The 18819-nt window shown below is 41.3% G+C and overlaps 1 protein-coding gene across 1 annotated transcript in view; it reads left to right on the plus strand.

Annotated features, from left to right (window-relative positions):
• The first annotated feature begins 205 nt into the window (after window positions 1-205).
• Window positions 206-18819, plus strand: part of LOC113769187 — a 29001-nt gene continuing 10387 nt past the window's right edge. The window contains exon 1 of the mRNA XM_027313656.1: window positions 206-782. Coding sequence (XP_027169457.1) covers window positions 206-782 — 577 coding nt within the window. The remainder of the gene's footprint in view (window positions 783-18819) is intronic.

The raw sequence follows: 18819 nt of genomic DNA on the forward strand, positions 1-18819 counted from the left end.
GTCCAAAACAACATTGGCCCATTTTGTCGAAACCTGCAACAACACTGGAACCTATGGTGACCTGCTAGTCAAACAGTTCGTCCGATCCTTGAAGTGCAACGCGTTTGATTGGTACACTGATCTCACTCCGGGGTCCATCGACAGTTGGGAACAGTTGGAACAAGAGTTCTTGAATCGCTTCTACAGCACTAGAAGAATCGTCAGTATGTTGGAGTTGACTAACACTCGTCAATGGAAGGATGAACCTGTGGTCAACTACATTGATAGGTGGAGAAGTCTGAGTCTCAACTGCAAGGACAGACTGTCTGAACTCTCTGCCATAGAAATGTGCATTCGAGGAATGCATTGGAGCCTAAGCTACATTCTACAGGGTATACGCCCAAACACATTTGAAGAATTAGCTACTCGTGCTCATGATATGGAGTTAAGCATCACGGCCAACGCAACTGATGGGCTTCCTATTCAAGCTCCGCGAGTGCAGCCGTCTCGTCAAAACAATGAAAGGCAAGAAAATAAAAAAGGGGGCAAGCCTCCTTCAAGACTCAGTAATAAGGAGTCCATGGCAATAAATACAACTCCTATGAAAATTGCTACCAAAATGAGCCGAAAGATCACTGAGAAGTTGGATCCATCCCAAAATAGGTCAGTAAGAAGACCCACGTTAAAAGAGATGCAAGGAAAAGAATACCCATTTCTTGAATCTGATTTACAAGGGATGTTTGATGATCGTTTCAAGGAGAAACTTCTTGAACTTCCCGAAATGAAGCGCCCAGAGGAAGCCGGTAAAGTCAATGATCCAAACTATTGCTGTTATCATCGCTTGATTGGCCACCCTCTCACCAAATGCTTTGTCTTTAAAGACAAAATTATGGAATTGGCCCGTCAAGGAAAAATCCTTCTCGAGGAAGATAAAGCATCGGCAAACCAAACGACAATAATGTTTGGGTCTATGTGTTGTCCAATAGAAGTTTTATCTAAATCGAGTAGTACTTTGTCTAAGGAGTTTTGAAAAATCCTCAATTGAAGACGTTACTGAAGATGACAACGAAGGATGGACTTTAGTCACTCGAAAGAGGACTTGCAAGCCAAAAATAAAAAAGTACATCTTTTCGAAAAGCGTTCGTTCGACAAAACCTAAAGTGACAATGAAACGACGAAATGCAACAAAGAAACAAAAAGGAGTGGCCGCAAAACCAATTCCTTCAGATTTTCAGCTCCTTCAAGAGGTTCGACAGCCCGTGACACTGAGAGAATTTATACCCAAGGGGTATTTAAGTGACGATGCTGATGATTCCACTTCTTGTAATGTCGTCAAATCTGAAAATCCTCAAATCACACAAATTGGCACTAAATTTGAGGAAAAATTCAAAATCGATGATAAACCACCAGTGGATTGTGCAACGACTATTATTTTTGATGATGACGATTTAACTGTTGAGTTCAAAACCCACAATCGACCTTCGTTTGTTAGTGCGTATGTCCGAGAACAAAAGATGAATCGGATACTCATTGATGGGGGATCTGCTGTCAATATTATGTCCGTACGTGCTATGAAAGAACTAGGAATCTCAAGAGATGAACTCTCCCAGAGCCGCCTCATGATCCAAGGATTTAACCAAGGGGGGCAAAGTGTGACAGCCCTACTTTCCCCTAAGGCGAACCAAAGGGGTTAGCGGATTGCCTGCCCAACTCTCGCCAGGACTAACGGTTCAGTTTAGAGCGATCTAATACGTTCCGGAACTTACAACCGCGCGTAAACAAGTCAAAATGTCAAAATAAAAAAAAATGTAACCGGAGTCGGCCATGAATAGTAACCGACACGTCAAAATCCAACCAAACATCAAGCAAATATTTACATGTTGAAATTAAGCATATACAATCCCAAGTGGCATACAAAAGTTATTCAAAAGTTGGTACATGTACGGTTTGCCAAATCAAAAGAGATTCGGACCCAAAAGTACATTTAGGGTTTCAATCAAGGAGCTATACAAAAGATATGTCCATCTAGCTCAATTCCGCAACCAATTATCAAATCCAGTCCAAAAGTATTTATTTTCCTGTAAGGAAAACAAAAGGGAATAGAGTGAGCTTACGCCCAGTGAGATAATACCACTCAAACAGCAAAGTTCACATAAGCATAAAGCTTTTCATTCCAATTCATCAAAAGTAAGCAAAGGCACACATCAATAGTGGTGATAAAAGGATACGGGCGGCTCTCAAGAGCCCTTTTCCTCGTTTGCATTCTTGATCGGATCTCATTGACCCTCCATCAATGTTTAAGAGTAACCAACCGTAGGCTCCACTTTACTTCCATTCCTTCCACCCAACATACCCCTATCGGGCCCGAACTCCAAACAGTAGAAATTTGGTAATACTCGAGTATACCGGAATCAAGAGTCTCACTACTACAAGATTCCATATAACAGTCCCCATGGCTCGTCAATTTTCACGACCAAGCCCTCGCCGGATCGATCCAATTGACTACCAATGGGGTTGACCTCAGTCGTATCAGTAATGGTCGTTGGATACTCGTCCAAGCGACACCAAATTCATGAACCAATTCAGTATTTCATGTATCATTCAGTCATTTCAGTAAAACAGTAGACAGTTATATGAGATACCAAATGGATGAGGGCGATCAAGTACACCCTCACTTAATTAAGTTCAACGAAGCAAATAAGCCTTCAAGGCATCAAGTTCACATTTACCAAAGCCACATTGTAAACAACAAGTGAGTGGTACACTCACCAATCAAGCAAATGATATTTCATGCACTTCCGCCTAAGAGCGTCTTGGACCACCGTCACGTCCTAAAACATTCAAATAAGCACAATAAGACTCGATTACCGGTCATAAACCAAGTCCAAATACCACCAAAATAGGGCTCCATAAGAATACATAAGCACTAGAGTAAACCAGGAAAATCCGGAAATGGAATGAAGCTCTAACAAAAAAAAAATAGTTTTTGACATCATTTTACGGTTTTGGCACCATTGGCACTACGATTATCGGATGGAGGTAAAAGATACACCGTTTCGAAGCTAAGAGATAGGGATACAATGTTAAAGAAGGCTACTCTGCCCCGTTTCGAGTGTAACTAGGTCAAAAATGCCAGATACTAAACCAGAACCGCAAAAACAGGTTCACAAACCACATTCTGGTTCAAACATCATAAGTCAGGCTACATAAGTCTAAATCAAGTGATTCCAAAGCCATCTGAAAGCTAAGATACAAGGATACAATTCATCAGAAGGAACCAACAACCAAATCAGAAGCATTCCCAACCAAATTACCCAATTACAGACGCAATTATCAAATTCGGGTAGAACCAGGGCAGCAGGGGTATTTCAGTCTTTTCTCAAGTTAAGTTGCTCCGATGGACCTGAAGTTTTGTAGTCATCTCTAAAATATCATTCCCTACAACTTTCATGTTTTAACCCAAGGCCAATTCGGCCTCTAACTATGAGCTACAGTGCCGGGCAGAATGTAAGAACATGAAACCCTAACTTTCCAAATTTCTTCCAAAACAGAAATTTCCTACAATTAACTACTTTTTCCACCTTCTAGATTCCTTAAATATCATTTTCAATCATCATACATGATCCCATAATAATAATCATATGAAAACAGAAGGGTAGAACCAGGGCAGCAGGGGTATTTCAGTCTTTTCTCAAGTTACGTTGCTCCGATTGACCTGAAATTTTGTAGTCATCTCTAAAATATCATTCCCTACAACTTTCATGTTTTAACCCAAGGCCAATTCGGCGTCTAACTATGAGCTACAGTGCCAGGCAGAATGTAAGAACATGAAACCCTAACTTTCCAAATTTCTTCCAAAACAGAAATTTCCTACAATTAACCACTTTTTCCACCTTCTAGCTTTCTTAAATATCATTTCCAATCATCATACATGATCCCATAATAATAATCATATGAAAACAAAAAAATCACCAATAATTATAAAACTTCACAAATTTCATCCAAAAATCACAAATAACCACTAAAATCATCACTTAAACTCACATTAACCACTAATTAAGCATTATTGAAGAGAGAAAAGGAGTTCCTCCACCACTCACCTTGCCAAGTCAAGAAAGAAGCAACTTAACACCTTAAGCTTCCAAACCACTTCACAACTAAGCTTAACTCCACCAAACTAAGAGGTTTTATGGAGTAATTGGAAGATTAATCGGTTTAATTGAAAGATTGGGCAAGATTGAAGACAAGATTGTGGAGAGTTTTCTTTTCTTTTGTTGCTTGAAGAGGCCGGCCAAGAGAGGGAGAAAAATGGTGAATTTTGATATTAATTTGGTAAAGGCATGAATAGTGGTCAAAATGGCAAGATTTAATCACATGGTGACACTTGTCACCCCATTAAATGCATGAATATCCTTTTGTTCCCTCTCACTCTAATCCATAAGGTATCCTCTAATTATCTCCTAGCACCCGATAATTTAAACCCAGTATCCAAAACTTAACCTAGTTGGCCGAATTTTTCCGAACATTTCACCTTAGTGGGTCCCACGTCCGGTATACGCTCTTAATTTCTTAAAAACTAACCAATACTAGAAACTCACCTAAAAACTATATTTACTCATAAAAATTATCTAGAAACTTTTTGAATAAAGAAAATGCAGAAAACATGCCAGTAACCCTAATAAAACCTAGAAAATGGAAAAAATTACGGGTTCTCACACTCTTTCCCCCTTAAAAGAATTTCGCCCTCGAAATTTCTCACCTTAACTCACAAAAAGTTCAGGGTATTTTTTTCGCATTTCTTCTTCCACTTCCCAGGTAGCTTCTTCTACCCCATGGTTTTTCCATAGTATCTTAACCAATGGAATCTGCTTGTTTCTTAGCTCTTTGACTTTCCGGTCAAGCACTTGGACAGGTTTCTCTTCGTAAGCAAGCGATTCGTCTACGTTGATCTCCTCTGGTTGTAAGATATGGGATAGGTCGGGATAGTACTTCTTGAGCATCGAGACGTGGAAGACGTCGTGAATTCTAGAGAGACTGGATGGCAGTTCTAACCGATACGCTACCGTACCTATTCTTTGGAGAATCTTGAAGGGTCCAACGAACCTCGGTTGGAGCTTCTTTCCTTTGCCTGCTGTGAAACTCCGTAAGGGTGTGATCTTGAGAAACACATGGTCTCCAACTTCGAATTTCAAGTCTTTTCTTCGATTATCTGCGTAGCTCTTTTGTCGGCTTTGAGCTGTTTGGAGTCGTTGCCGTATCAACTTGACATTTTCTCGAGCCTCTTCCATCCATGGAATAGTGGTTGGATCTAATGCCTTTCTCTCGCCAACTTCGTCCCAGTAGATCGGTGATCGGCATTTTCGTCCATATAGTGCCTCGTATGGGGCCATTTGAATCGACGAATGGTAGCTGTTGTTGTACGTAAAATCTACTAAGGTCATGTGTTGACCCCAGTTGCCTCCAAAATCCAGAATGCAAGTTCGTAGCATGTCCTCGAGAGTTTGGATGGTTCGCTCCGATTGTCCATCTGTCACGACCCCACCTCCCCCTAAGGCGAACCAGAGGGTTCGGCGGGCCGCCTGCCCAGCTCTCGCCGGGACTCAGTCGTTCACTACAATCCTCAATTGAATTTCAAGATATATATATCAAATATACATCAAAGGTTCCCAAACTTTACATATCAAAAGCGAAGCGTCCATGCTTCCGCTGCGCCACTCTGATCCTTGATACCAACTATTATACAGGAGGAAGTCCAAAACTAGACTATTACACATCCAATCAATTCTAAACGTTCAATACAATCCCAATATGAACGATTACACAAAAGGAATTCTAAGTTCAATCCATACATGAGATAATCCACGAATAAACACTACAAGCCGTTCCTTCGCCTTGAGCCCTGTGGAGGGGAATAAAACATTTTTGGGGTGAGCTAGAAGCTCAGCGAGTAACCAATAAAATCAGTAATCAAATCTGTTTAACAATAGTTCATTTCAATGATGTCATTTCAATATGGAGTATCAATAATTCAAGAAACATTTACAATGGAAAGCGATAGTAACATTCATGAAAAGGATACATTCGTTCTCCTGTCATTTCATTGCATTTGGTTTCATTCGTGCATTCATTCACCCCGTCCCTGGCTTTTGGCCAGGCTCCACCAACCTACAAAGTAATACTCGAGTATACCGAAACATTCACCCAAGTTCCTAGTCGCCCGACCGAGTCCGCTTCTGGCTCGAGACGACCGGTAACAAGGGGCAATGGCCAGTTCAGCCCAAAAGGCTTACATTCATGCGCAAGTAGCATTTAATCATTAATCATTGAAAATTTCATATTTATTTAGGTCGAGTGCGATAAAGTACACACTCGCCTAGAAAACTCGTTTTAACAATCATTGAAAGCAAAATCAATAATAACAAGACACTGATATGCAAGCACGCATGATATGTAAGAAAACAGATCCAAAATTAACTTTGAAAACAGTTCAAAAGTAAATAATGCGGGAAAGCGGTTCAAAAGTAAATTTGGAAACAGTTCAAAAGTAAATAATGCAAGAAACGGTTCATAATAATTTTAGAAATAGTTTGAGGTCACTCACCTCCACGGCTCACAATCCTCGTCCAATATAGCCAATTCCATCATTCAAGTCCAAGCCTTTCACATGAAACTCAAGGTAACCAACGCTATTAAAAATCGGACAGCATTTCCCCATAAATTCATCCTTTCCATCCTACAATCAAACCCAATCACATAGCAATTAACCACAATTGCTCAAAACCAGAAAACAGTTTTGACGTCCTTTTGCGGTAATGGCACCAAAGGTACTACGAGTATCGGATGGAGGTCCAAGACCCACCGTTTCGAAGCTAAGAACCAGGGCTACAACAATGTAGAAGGTCATTCAGTCCAAATCCTAGCACAACTAGGTCAAATATGCAGAATACCAAACCAGAATCGTAATTGCAGGTTCCCAAATCACACAATGCTGTAATTCGTCCAACTCAGTCTACACAGGTCCAAATGCATTGATTCCAAAGGAATATGATAGATAAGGCATCAAGCTACATTTCATCAGAAGACACAAACAACAAAATCCAAACCAATTCCAGTCAAAATGGCCAATTACAAGTGCAGTTCGCACATACTGATCACCCAGAACAGCAACAGTAAAAACGACATAACTCACTCTACACTACTCCAAATGCCCTGAAATTTTGCAGGCACCTCTAAAATGTCATTCTCTACACCTTTCATGTTTTGAGATAAGGCCAATTCGGCCTCTATCTAGGACCTAAAAATTCGGACAGAATGTTCATCACAAAACCCTCACTTTTCAATTTTTGGTCCAAAACAGAAATTGGTTGCAATTAATCACTTTTCCCACCTCATAGAGTCCTTAAACATCATTTCCAATCATCAAACATAGCCACATAATCATGCTTATAGTAAAACAGAAAAATCCCCAAAAATAATAAAACTTCACCAATTCAACCAAAACTCAAGATTTAATCCATAAATTTGCATCTTATACTACCACTAAGCATGATTTAAGCATCAATTAAAGGAGGAGGGTGGTTCTTCACAACTTACCTTAAGAACAAGAGAGAGAGAGCTATTGGTCACCTTAACTTTCCAAAAAAACTTCACACAACAACTCACAATCACTACTTGAAGAGGTTTTATGGAAGGAATTCAAGATTAAATGGTTAGTTTGTGAGATTGGACATGATTGGACCAAGAAACTTGGAAACTTTTCTTTCTTTTCTTGTAAGAGGAGGTTCGGCCAAGCTTGAAGGAAAAATGGAAGATATTTGATCAATTTTTTTTGTTTTATTTAGTAATTGGTAAAAGGTTGAATAGTAAGTCAAAACAAGATTTAATCATATGGTGACACATGTCCCTCTCATTAATTGCTTGCCTAACTTTTTGTCTCTCTTACACAAATATCTTAACACATTGTAAAATAATATCACTTAATACAAAATTCCAACAAGTTGTCAAAAATATAATGCATTTACCGCACTTGCGGGTCCCACGTCCAAAATACGCTTTTAATTTCTCAAAAACTAACCGATACTAGAAAAATCATTTTTAAAACTATTTTTGCTCATAAACTTTATCTGGGGAATTTTTCTAATCAAGAAAATGTAGAAAAGGCGGGCGTTTAAAAAATAAACCCTAGAAAAGTAGAAAATTTCCGGGTTCTCACACTTATACTTTTCGGGGCGTCACACCATCTGTTTGAGAGTGATAGGTCGTGCTCAAGTTGAGTTTCGTCCCCAGCGTTTCCTGGAATTTCTGCCAAAACCTAGATACGAAACGTGGGTCTCGATCGGAGACGATACTGATTGGAACGCCGTGTAGCCTTACGATCTCATCCATGTACAGCTGGGCCAACTTGTCCATGGAATATTTCATGTTTACTGGCAGGAAGTGAGCCGATTTGGTTAACCGGTCGACGATTACCCAAACGGCATTGTGTCCTCGTTGCGTTCGTGGTAAACCTGAAACAAAGTCCATTGTGATGTTCTCCCACTTCCATTCGGGTATCTCAAGGGGTTGTAACAAGCCCGATGGTTTTTGATGCTCTGCTTTAACCTGTTGGCAAACGAGACATTTCTGTACGTACAGGGCGATTTCCTTTTTCATATTATCCCACCAATAGGCTCCCTTCAGGTCCTGATACATCTTACTACTACCCGGATTGATTGTATACTTGGATCGATGGGCTTCCTCTAGAATCTCCGTTTTCAACGCTTCATCCATCGGGACCACTATTCGGTTTCAGTATTTTAAAATACCCTCAGGACTAAAATTGAAATAAGTGGTTTCTCCTTTTCCCACTTTCTCTCCCCACTTTCGTACCATCAAATCCTCCTTTTGAGCTTCTTTAATCCTCTCCAAGAGGGTGGAGGTTACCTTAATGTTACCAAAAATCACTTTATGGCACCCAAGGCGGGGTTTCCACTCACACACGGAGTCTAACATATCCCATTCTTTGATCATTAAGCTTGCTACCTGAGCTTTACTGTGAGGACCCGTAATTTTCTTAATTTTCTTTGAATTGCACGTTTTTCCACATTTTCTTTATTCGGAATATTTTAAAACATAATTTTTATTAGTAAATATAGTTTTTAAATGATTTTTCTAGTATCGGTTAGTTTTTGAGAAATTAAGAGCGTATATCGGACGTGGGACCCGCTAGTGCGGAAAGTTCGGTAAAATTCGGTCAATTAGGTTAAGTTTAGTATACCGGGTTTTAGTTATTAGGTGCTAAGAGAAAATTAGAGGTTATTTAAATGGATTGGTCTTGGAGAGACAAGAAGATAATCTCAAGCTTAAAGGGTGACAAGTGTCACCTTGTGATTGAAGGTTGGACTTTGACATTTGACCATCTTACTACATTTACCAAATAAGTACCAAATTGATCCAAAATTACCTTCATTCTTCATCATCTTGGCTGAGCTTCACAAGGAGAAAAGAAAGGAAAGCTTTCATCTTGCTTCTTCATTTCTTGCTCCAATCAAACAATTTAACCGATTAAACTTGGATTTCCTCCATAAAACCTCTTAGTTTAGTGGTATTAAGGTTGGTTGTGAAGTGGTTTGGAAGACCAAGGTGCTAAGTTGCTTCCTTTCTTGAGTTGGTAAGGTGAGTAGCTAAGGAACCTCTCTTTTCTTCTCAATAATGTTTAATTAGTGGCTTATGTGAGTTAAAGAGATGGTTTTAGGGGTTATTTCATGACTTATGGTTGAGCTGTGTAAATTTTTCTAATTATTGAGGATTTTCTGGTTTAATATATAAATGATTGTTTAGTCATGGATTAATGGTTTGTTATAGTGTAAGATGGAGTTGGTATGAGTTGGAAATGATTGTTTGTAAAAAATTGTTGGTTTGAAACTAAAATTCCAGATTAGGGTTCCAAAGAAGCCTGTTCTGTCCGAATTTTTTTGAGCATGTTTGAAGCCGAATTAGCCTTAGATTAAAACATGAAAGTTGTAGACAAGGATGTTTTATAGTTGTTTGTAAATTTTCAACTCAATCTGAGCTTGGTAGCATGTGAAAAGTCGGAAATACCCAGACTGGCCTAGGTTGGAGTTCGGCGAACAGGGTTGTCATTTCACCCAATCTGACCGTGACTTTTCACCCTGATCCTTACCGAATTAGAGTTTGGCCAAAACATGGAAGTTGTAGAAAATGGTGTAAACTACCTACCTGAAAAATTTCATCTCGATCCTAGCACTGTATCTTGTGAAAAGATTGAATTACCCCTGCTGCCCTGTAGTTACCCGAAACTGAGAATCAGCTTCTGTAATTGGTTCTTTTGACCAGGAATACTACCAAATTGGTTGTTGATGTCTTCTTAAGAAATATATCCTAGTATCTTAGCTTTCGGATGGATTTGGAATCAAGTGAATTGGACTTTGGTAGCCTGAATTATGGTTATTTAACCAGAATGCGGTTTGTTAACCTGTTCATACGGTTCTGGTTTGGTACCTTGAACTTTTGACCTAGTTACACTACAAACTGGATTGAGTGACCTTCTGTAACATTGTATCCCTTTCTGTTAGCTTCGAAACAGTGTATATTACACCTCCATCCGATAATCGTAACACTGGTTGTGTCCAATACGCTAAATGACGTCAAAACTGTTTTGGGTTTTAGGGCTTAACTTTCATTTCCGGTCATTTTCCTAGCTAAATCTGGTATTTGAATGACTTTGAGCCTATTGAACGGCTGTTGTGATGAATTTATATTGCGTATGACTTTGGGCTTGATTGAGGAAAATAATGAAGGCATGATGGCTGGAAAAGTAAGCAAATTCAGGGGAAATGCTGTCCAATTTTTCTAGGCCGTTTAGTCTCTTTAGGTTTGAGTTGCCTTTTGAAAGAAATGAAGGGCTTTTTGGGTCGTTCAAACCCTAGGTCCTCTCGTTATTTTTGTTTCCAAAATCATGTTTTGCACCCTTGTATTAGTAATTATTTGGCGAGGCATACGACTAGTAGTCGAGTCTCACTTGTGTATTCTGTTTACTCGATTTTGGAGGTGAAACCCTCAATTGTTTTACTTTGGTTCTTTTAGGGTTTCTTGGCGATTAAAGCCAATTTGAAGTGAAAACTTTTGAAATATCCGTACTTGAACCTGTGAGTGTACCACTCCCCTCACTTGTTGCTTAACTTGATTTCTGCACTTGCAATCTGTAATCTGAATGATTGTACTATCTGTTTAATCTGTTTGAGACGAGGGTGTACTTTATCACACTTGTTCTCTTGTCTGTCTGTATGCCTCTTGACTATATGTAATCTGTTATCTGTATCTGAGTCTGTTCGGACGTCATTTGGAGACTGGTATCCAACGACTTTTCTGTGACCTCTAAGCTCAACACCTGTGGCTAGTTACTCAAGTCGGGCCGGCAAGGGCCTGGTCGATTAGATAACGAACCACGGTAGTCTGTTTCAGGAATCTTTGGGTATTGAGACCCTTAATTCCGGTATACTCGAGTATTACCACTTCTGTTCTGTTCGGCGTTCGGGCCCGGTAGGGGTATGTGTGGTGGACGAAAATTGGTGTAAAGTGGGGTGCATGGATATGTTGGTTCTATGTACGTTGACGGAGAGTCAACGGGTTCGGATCAAGTACTGCAAATGGAAATCTGGCTCTTGAGAGCCATCTGTATCCTTCCTATTTGAATCATTGTGTCTAACTACTTTACGTTACATCTGGCATGTGTACCTGATTTGTTAAACGTGAAATGCCATGATTTTTCTGCTATATGTCTGGTACCTCATTGAGCGCAAGCTCACCCCTTTTGTTACCTTTGTTTTCCTTATAGGGAACCACTTTTTGGGAACTGTGACTTTGAAGCATGAGTTGAGCTAGTTTAGATATTTTGTATAGCTCCTCAATGGTTGGAAACCCTAATTGTACTTGCTCTTTCAAAAACGGAGACTTAATTGTATTTTGTGTAGTATGAATACCTCGTATTGCACTGTATCTGAATTTGTTCAAGACTCCAATGTAAATATTTGTAGTTTCCATTTTCTTTGGATCTTATCGCGCATACTATGTTGGGTTTGTGTGAATCGACTCTGTAGTCCTGGCGAGAGCTGGGCAGGCGGTCCGCCGAACCCTTTGGTTCGCCTTAGGGGGAGGTGGGGCTATCGCATTTACGACTTTGGGCATCGGCCACCACGTTCGCTTTTCCCGGATGGTAGTTGATAGTACAGTCGTAATCTTCCAGCAATTCCATCCACCGTCGCTGCCTCATGTTTAATTCCTTCCGTGAAAAGAGGTACCTAAGACTCTTATGGTCCGAGTACACTTCAAAGGTCACCCCATATAGGTAGTGTCTCCACTTTTTCAGTGCGAAAACAACGGCGGCTAGTTCCAGATCGTGGGTCGGGTAATTTTGCTCATGAAGTTTCAACTTCCTAGAGGCAAAAGATATCACATTTCGGTTCTGCATCAGCACACACCCTAGACCTTCCTGTGACGCATCGGTATAAACGACAAACCCGTCACCTCCGTTAGGTAAGACTAGAACTGGAGCCATGGTCAATCTTTTCTTTAACTCTTGAAAACTCGTCTCACATCGGGCATTCCAAACGAACCGACCATGTTTCTTTGTCAAGTCGGTTAGGGGATCGGCCAGTTTGGAAAAGTCCTTGATGAAACGCCGATAATATCCAGCCAGCCCTAGAAAGCTGCGGACCTCGGTGGGATTTTCTGGCCTCTTCCAATTAGTCACAGCCTCTACTTTCTCCGGGTCAACTGAAATACCCTCTTGAGAAATTACGTGTCCCAGAAAAGAAATTTTCTCCAGCCAAAATTCGCACTTGCTGAACTTGGCGTACAGTTGATGGTCTCTTAGGGTTTGTAAGACAATCCTCAAGTACTGCTCATGCTCCTCACGTGTCTTGGAATAGACCAGAATGTCGTCAATAAAGACTACGACAAATCGATCCAGGTAGGGCTTAAAAACCCTATGCATTAAATCCATGAAGGCGGCAGGAGCATTGGTTAGTCCGAATGGCATAACTGCGAATTCGTAATGCCCATATCTCGAGTTGAAAGCGGTTTTCGGAATATCTTCCTTCCTGATTAATAACTGGTAATACCCTTGGCGGAGATCTAGTTTCAAGAAGACCACCGCTCCCTGCAACTGGTCAAACAACTCATCTATGTGGGGCAGTGGATACTTCTTTTCTACCGTAATATTATTCAGGCCCCGATAATCGATACACATCCTCAAACCTCCGTCCTTTTTCTTGACAAACAGGACAAGAGCTCCCCAAGGAGACCTACTCTCTTGAATGAATCCCCACTCCAGAAGGTCCTGTAATTGCAACTTTAGCTCTTTGAGCTCTGCAGGGGCCATTCGGTATGGTGTTTTGGAAATAGGTGAGGTTCCAGGTAGCAGGTCTATCTTGAATTCTATCTCTCTTTCTGGAGGTAGGGCTACTAACTCATCAGGAAATACATCCGGAAATTCCTTTACTATGTTCACGTCCTCCACCTTTAACTTATTCGTAGGGGTGTTAATCAACAAGGCTAAAAATCCTTGCGCCCCTCTACTTAGCAGTTTTCTAGCCCGGATGCCCGAAATCAGGGCAGATGAGGCTAACCTGCCCCTTATGTCCAACCTTAAGGTTGCCTCACCAGGGATGCGGAATTCTACCGCTTTCGTTTTACAATCCAGTTGGGCATTATACTTGGCTAGCCAGTCCATACCCAAGATCACATCATACCACTTAATGACCAAGCTTATCAAGTCCCCTAACAATCTCTTCTCTTCTATCCACACTTCACAATCCCTATAAACCATACTAGTAATCAAACGTTGATTCCCCGTAGGTGTACTAACTTCGAGGTCGTATGGTAAACTAGCAGGTTTTATATCGATGCCACACATGAAATCAGGGTTAACAAAGGAATGAGTGGCACCAGGATCAATTAAAACTTTGGTAAAATGATGAAAAATAGGGATCGTACCTTCTACGACCTCTGAGGAATCTGGGACCTGTTGGGGTTCTAACGAATACACTCTAGTTGGCACCTTAGGTTTGGACCCATCTCCCTTAGCTGGTCCAGCATTGGTCCTCGACGGTGGTTGACTTCCCTTTCCGTCTTGTTTTAGGACTGGGCAAGTAGCCAACTGGTGGTCTGCGCTTCCACATCGCAGACATTTGCCCTCCTTCCTCCAGCAGTTATCTTCCGTGTGGTTTGGCTTCCCACAATGCCCACAGGGACCGCGAGGTGCTGAAGCTGAGCCTCCCTGAAAATTTCCTCTTTGGCCTCGCCCAGCTTGGCCACCCCTAGACGGAATCCCTCTGCCTGTACCCGACTGTCGTCCACCTCCCATTCCTCCCTGTCCTGAACTACTCCCAGGAAAACCCCGCTTCTTTGCCTGGAAGTTCCGGACTTGCAATCTAGTACTCTCTACTCGTTGGGCCTTTTCCACAACCTCGCTAAAAGCATTGATTTGAGCCACTGCGAGGTCCTTCTGGATTTCGACATTCAAGCCCTGGATAAAGCCCCTGATCCGCTGTTGTTCGGTCATGATCAGCTCAGGCGCAAATTTGGACAGGCGGGTAAATTGACTCTCGTATTCCGCAACAGATTGAGTCCCTTGGCGGAGTCGGATGAACTCATCTTCCTTCCTCTCCTGAACTAGAGGAGGGAAAAATTTCGCGTTGAATTCCCTTATGAAATTCACCCAAGTCCTGGGCGTTTGTTCCCATTCCCATTTTTGCCGTATTACGTTCCACCAGGAACGGGCCGCCCCTTCCAACTGAAAAACGGCAAAAGTCACCTGCCGTTCTTCGGTGTAGTGCAAGGCCGCAAAAATATCGACCATCTTCTCGAGCCACCTTTCGGCGATATCCGGATCAGGCCCCCCAATAAATTTGGGTGGAGCAAACTTTTGAAATCGTTCGAGAGCTCTGTCTTCGCTCTCGATGTGGTTGCCAGGGTTTCCAGGATTAGGGTTTGGGTTTTGGCCCTGTTGCTGCACCACTTGGGCCAGCAAGTTAGTCATTTGCTGCATAGCGGCAGCTATTTGCACGTTGGGGTCAGGATTAGGTCCAGATGAGGTTTCCCCAATACCCCTGTCCGGTGTGGGTTGTCTATTTCCACGCCCACATCCCCGTCCACTACGTGTAGCTTCCATGAACTCTACTTGGTCTAGGCAACGTACTAGAACAATAGAATAACAATGCATGTAAATAAAATTGTGAGAACCCGTAAATTCCCTAATATTTTTCCTAGGGTTTTCCCCTTTAATTGCATGTTTTCTGCATTTTCTGGCCTAGGAATATTTTCTTGGTGGATTTTATGAGTAATTATAGTTTTTAGATGATTTTTCTAGCATTGGGTAGTTTTTGAGAAATTACGGATCGAATATGGACGTGGGACCCACTAGTGTGAAAAGTTCGGAAAAATTCGGCCAATAAGATTAAGTTTCGGATACTGTGAAATTTATCGGGTGTTAATGGATAAGTAAAGGAGTGTGAGGTGATTGATGTGAGAGAGAAAAGAAAGGATTGAATTGCATTTAATGAGATGCCATGTGTCATTTTTCTATTGGGTGGACTTTATGATTTACTATTCATGATTTTGACCTTTTGACTTATGGATTAAATATCTTCAAAATTCACAAAAAAACTTACCATTTTTCACCCCTTGATGGCCGAACCTCTCTAGCAAGAAGAAAGACAAAAATCTTCAACATCTTGGCAAATTCCTAGCTCAAATCATCCAAACTACTTGCTTAAATTAGTTTTTACTCCATAAAATTCCTTCCTTGGGTGCTAGGAAGTAGTTTAGTGAAGTTTGTTTGAAGACTTAAGGTGTCCAACATCTTCCTCTCTCTTGGTTACTTGGTAAGTGGTATATGAACACCCTCCTATATCTAATGATGTTGAATTTATGCCTAATGGTGGCTATGGTGTTAGAAATTGTGGTTTATTTCTTGGTTTGAAGTGATTTGGTTGAGTTTTTATTTTTTTTGGGAATTTTCTGGTTTCATATGATCATGATGGTGTGGTTGTTTTTGATGGTTGGTAATAAGGGGCTTTGGCTCTAGTAGGTGCATATGATAGGAAATTGCAACCAATTTTGAGTTTGGATTGAAATGTGAAAAGTTAGGGTTCATGAACCCCTAATCTGTCCGAAATTTTAGGTCATAGATAGAGGCCGAATTGGACTTTTCTCAAAACATGAAAGTTGTAGGTATTGATGAGTTTGTAGTGCCTGAAAAATTTCAGGGCATTTCGAGTAGTATAGAGTGAGTTATGCCACTTTTACTGTTGCTGTTTTTGGTGAACAGAATGTGCGAACTGCGATAGTAATTGTCTGTTTTGACTGGAATTGGTTTGGATTTTGTTGTTGGTGTCTTCTGATGAAATGTAGCTTGATGTCTTACTTTCATATGCCTTTGGAATCAATGCATTTGGACCTGTATAGACTGATTTGGACTGATTACAGTTTTGTGTGATTTGTGAACCTGCAATTACGGTTCTGGGTTGGTTTTCTGCATTTTTGACCTAGTTGTGCTAGGATTTGGACTGAGAGACCTTCTTCATTGTTGTAGCCCTGTTTCATAGCTTCGAAACAGTGGGTCTTACACCCCCATCCGATAACCGTAGTGAATTTGACGCCATTACCGCATAATAAGGGCAAAACAGTTTTTCTATTCGGGGCCAAGGCTAGTGCTACTTCTAATTTCTGGTTTGCTTATGATGCTTGTTTATGTATATGAAACCCTATTGGGTTGTGATTAGTGTTGATTCATGACTCGTTATCGAGTCTTATGGGAATTGTTTACTTGTTCTAGGAGGAAACGGTGGTGCACGACGTTCGTTTAACGACGGTGCATGAAACATCATTTTATCGATTGGTGAGTATACTACTCACTTGGATTTATAAAGTGGCTTTGCTATATGTGATTGTGATGCCTTGAAGGCTTGTTTGGCTATTGGAAATGATTAGGGTGAGGGTGTACTTGACCGCCCTCATTCCTTTTATGCTTGTGAACGACTGTGTACTGTTTCACTGTCTTACTGTACTGCTTTATGAATGACTGTACTGATATTGTTTGGGTGTCGGTTGGACGAGTATCCAACGACCCTACTGTACTACTGAGCTCAACCCCGTTGGGAGTCACTCGAATCGAACCAGCGAGGGCTTGGTCGTGAAAATTGACTAGCCACGGGGACTGAAATGAGAATCTTGTGGTAATGAGACCCTTGGTTCCGGTGTACTCGAGTATCACCTAATGTTACTGCTTGGAGTGCGGGCCCGGTTGGGGTATGTTGGGTGGAAGGAATGGAAGTGAAGTGAGGTCTACGGTTTGGTACTTTTAACATTGACGGAGGGTCAATGAAGTTCGATCAAGAATGTAAGCGTGGAAATGGGCTCTTGAGAGCCGTCCGTATCCTTTTACCGATTTGTTTTGCTTCTTATTTGAATATTTGCAATGAACGATTATGCTTAAGTGATCTTGGTTGATTGTGTGATAGTTGCTCACTGAGCTTTAGCTCACACCATTCCATTTGTTTTCCTTACAGGAAAATAATCACTTTTTGAAGCTCATACTTGTTGGTTGCCAAATTGAGCCATGTATATGTTTATTTTGACTAGCTCCTTGCATGAAACCCTAATGTGTATTGGGTTCAATTTCTTTTGGTTGGCAAACCGATCATGTATATCCATGATGAATCGTTTTGATATGCCGCTTTGGCTTTTGGCTTGTAAATGTTACATTTCACTGTATATATGTTTGGTTGACATTTGGTTGGGTTTCGGATTAACTTGTATTTCAAACGGCAAAAGAAAAATTTGGCTACTCTCGGCCTAGTATCCGGATTCGGACATGGCCGGTACTGTTCATCATCGGTTTCAATTTTCGTTTTTTTTATTTTGAGATTTTGACTTGTTTACGCGCGTGGGTATGTTCCGGAACGTATTAGATCGACGTGAACTGATCCGTAGTCCTGGCGAGAGCTGGGCAGGCAGTCCGCTAACCCCTTTGGTTCACCTTAGGGGAAAGTGGGGCTGTTACAAAAATCCCAAAAGCTTTTACAATAACATATATATACATTCCAAACAAAGTCAAACAACACACATATCACAACCAGTCAAGCCAAGTACAGTCAAATCAAGTACAGTCAAGTCAAGTCGAAACATAGAAAAACCACCAGGGAATGGCCTTATCAAAAGATTATACATGTAGCTAAGCCAAATATACCAAACGGCTAGCTTAGGCTCTTTCCCTATCCCTATATACAAGAAACAAAACTATCCCAAAAAAACCTAGGAGTCGAGACCTAGTCCGTCGATGGGCTAGTAGACCCACCCGACGGGGTGGATCCAACCCCAGCCTCGGGTCCCGCCCACGAGTCCTCGTCACTCACGCCCTCGACCACGTCCGCGCAGAGGTTCAGGATCGATGCGGCTCGAACCTTAACCTTTCAAGCTCGCTTAGTCTCACGCTCACGAACTTCCCTAAGTTGAGTGCAGAGGTCATCAACCCTATCCTCTACCTCAAGCACGTCATACTCCAACCCCTTAATGTAACAGCCCCACCTCCCCCTAAGGCGAACCAGAGGGTTCGGCGGACCGCCTGCCCGGCTCTCGCCGGGACTCAGTCGTTCACTACATTTCTCATACAGATTACAAGATAAAACTCAAATATTACATCAAATTCTCCAACAAATAATTACATATCAAAAGCGAAGCGTCCATGCTTCCACTGCGCCACTCTGATCCATGATCCCAATTATTACACAAGAGGATTTCCACAACAATAAAATCACAACAAGCCTTCCTTCGCCACGA

The sequence above is a fragment of the Coffea eugenioides genome, chromosome 1 (assembly GCF_003713205.1).
Source record: "Coffea eugenioides isolate CCC68of chromosome 1, Ceug_1.0, whole genome shotgun sequence".
Taxonomy (NCBI): domain Eukaryota; kingdom Viridiplantae; phylum Streptophyta; class Magnoliopsida; order Gentianales; family Rubiaceae; genus Coffea; species Coffea eugenioides.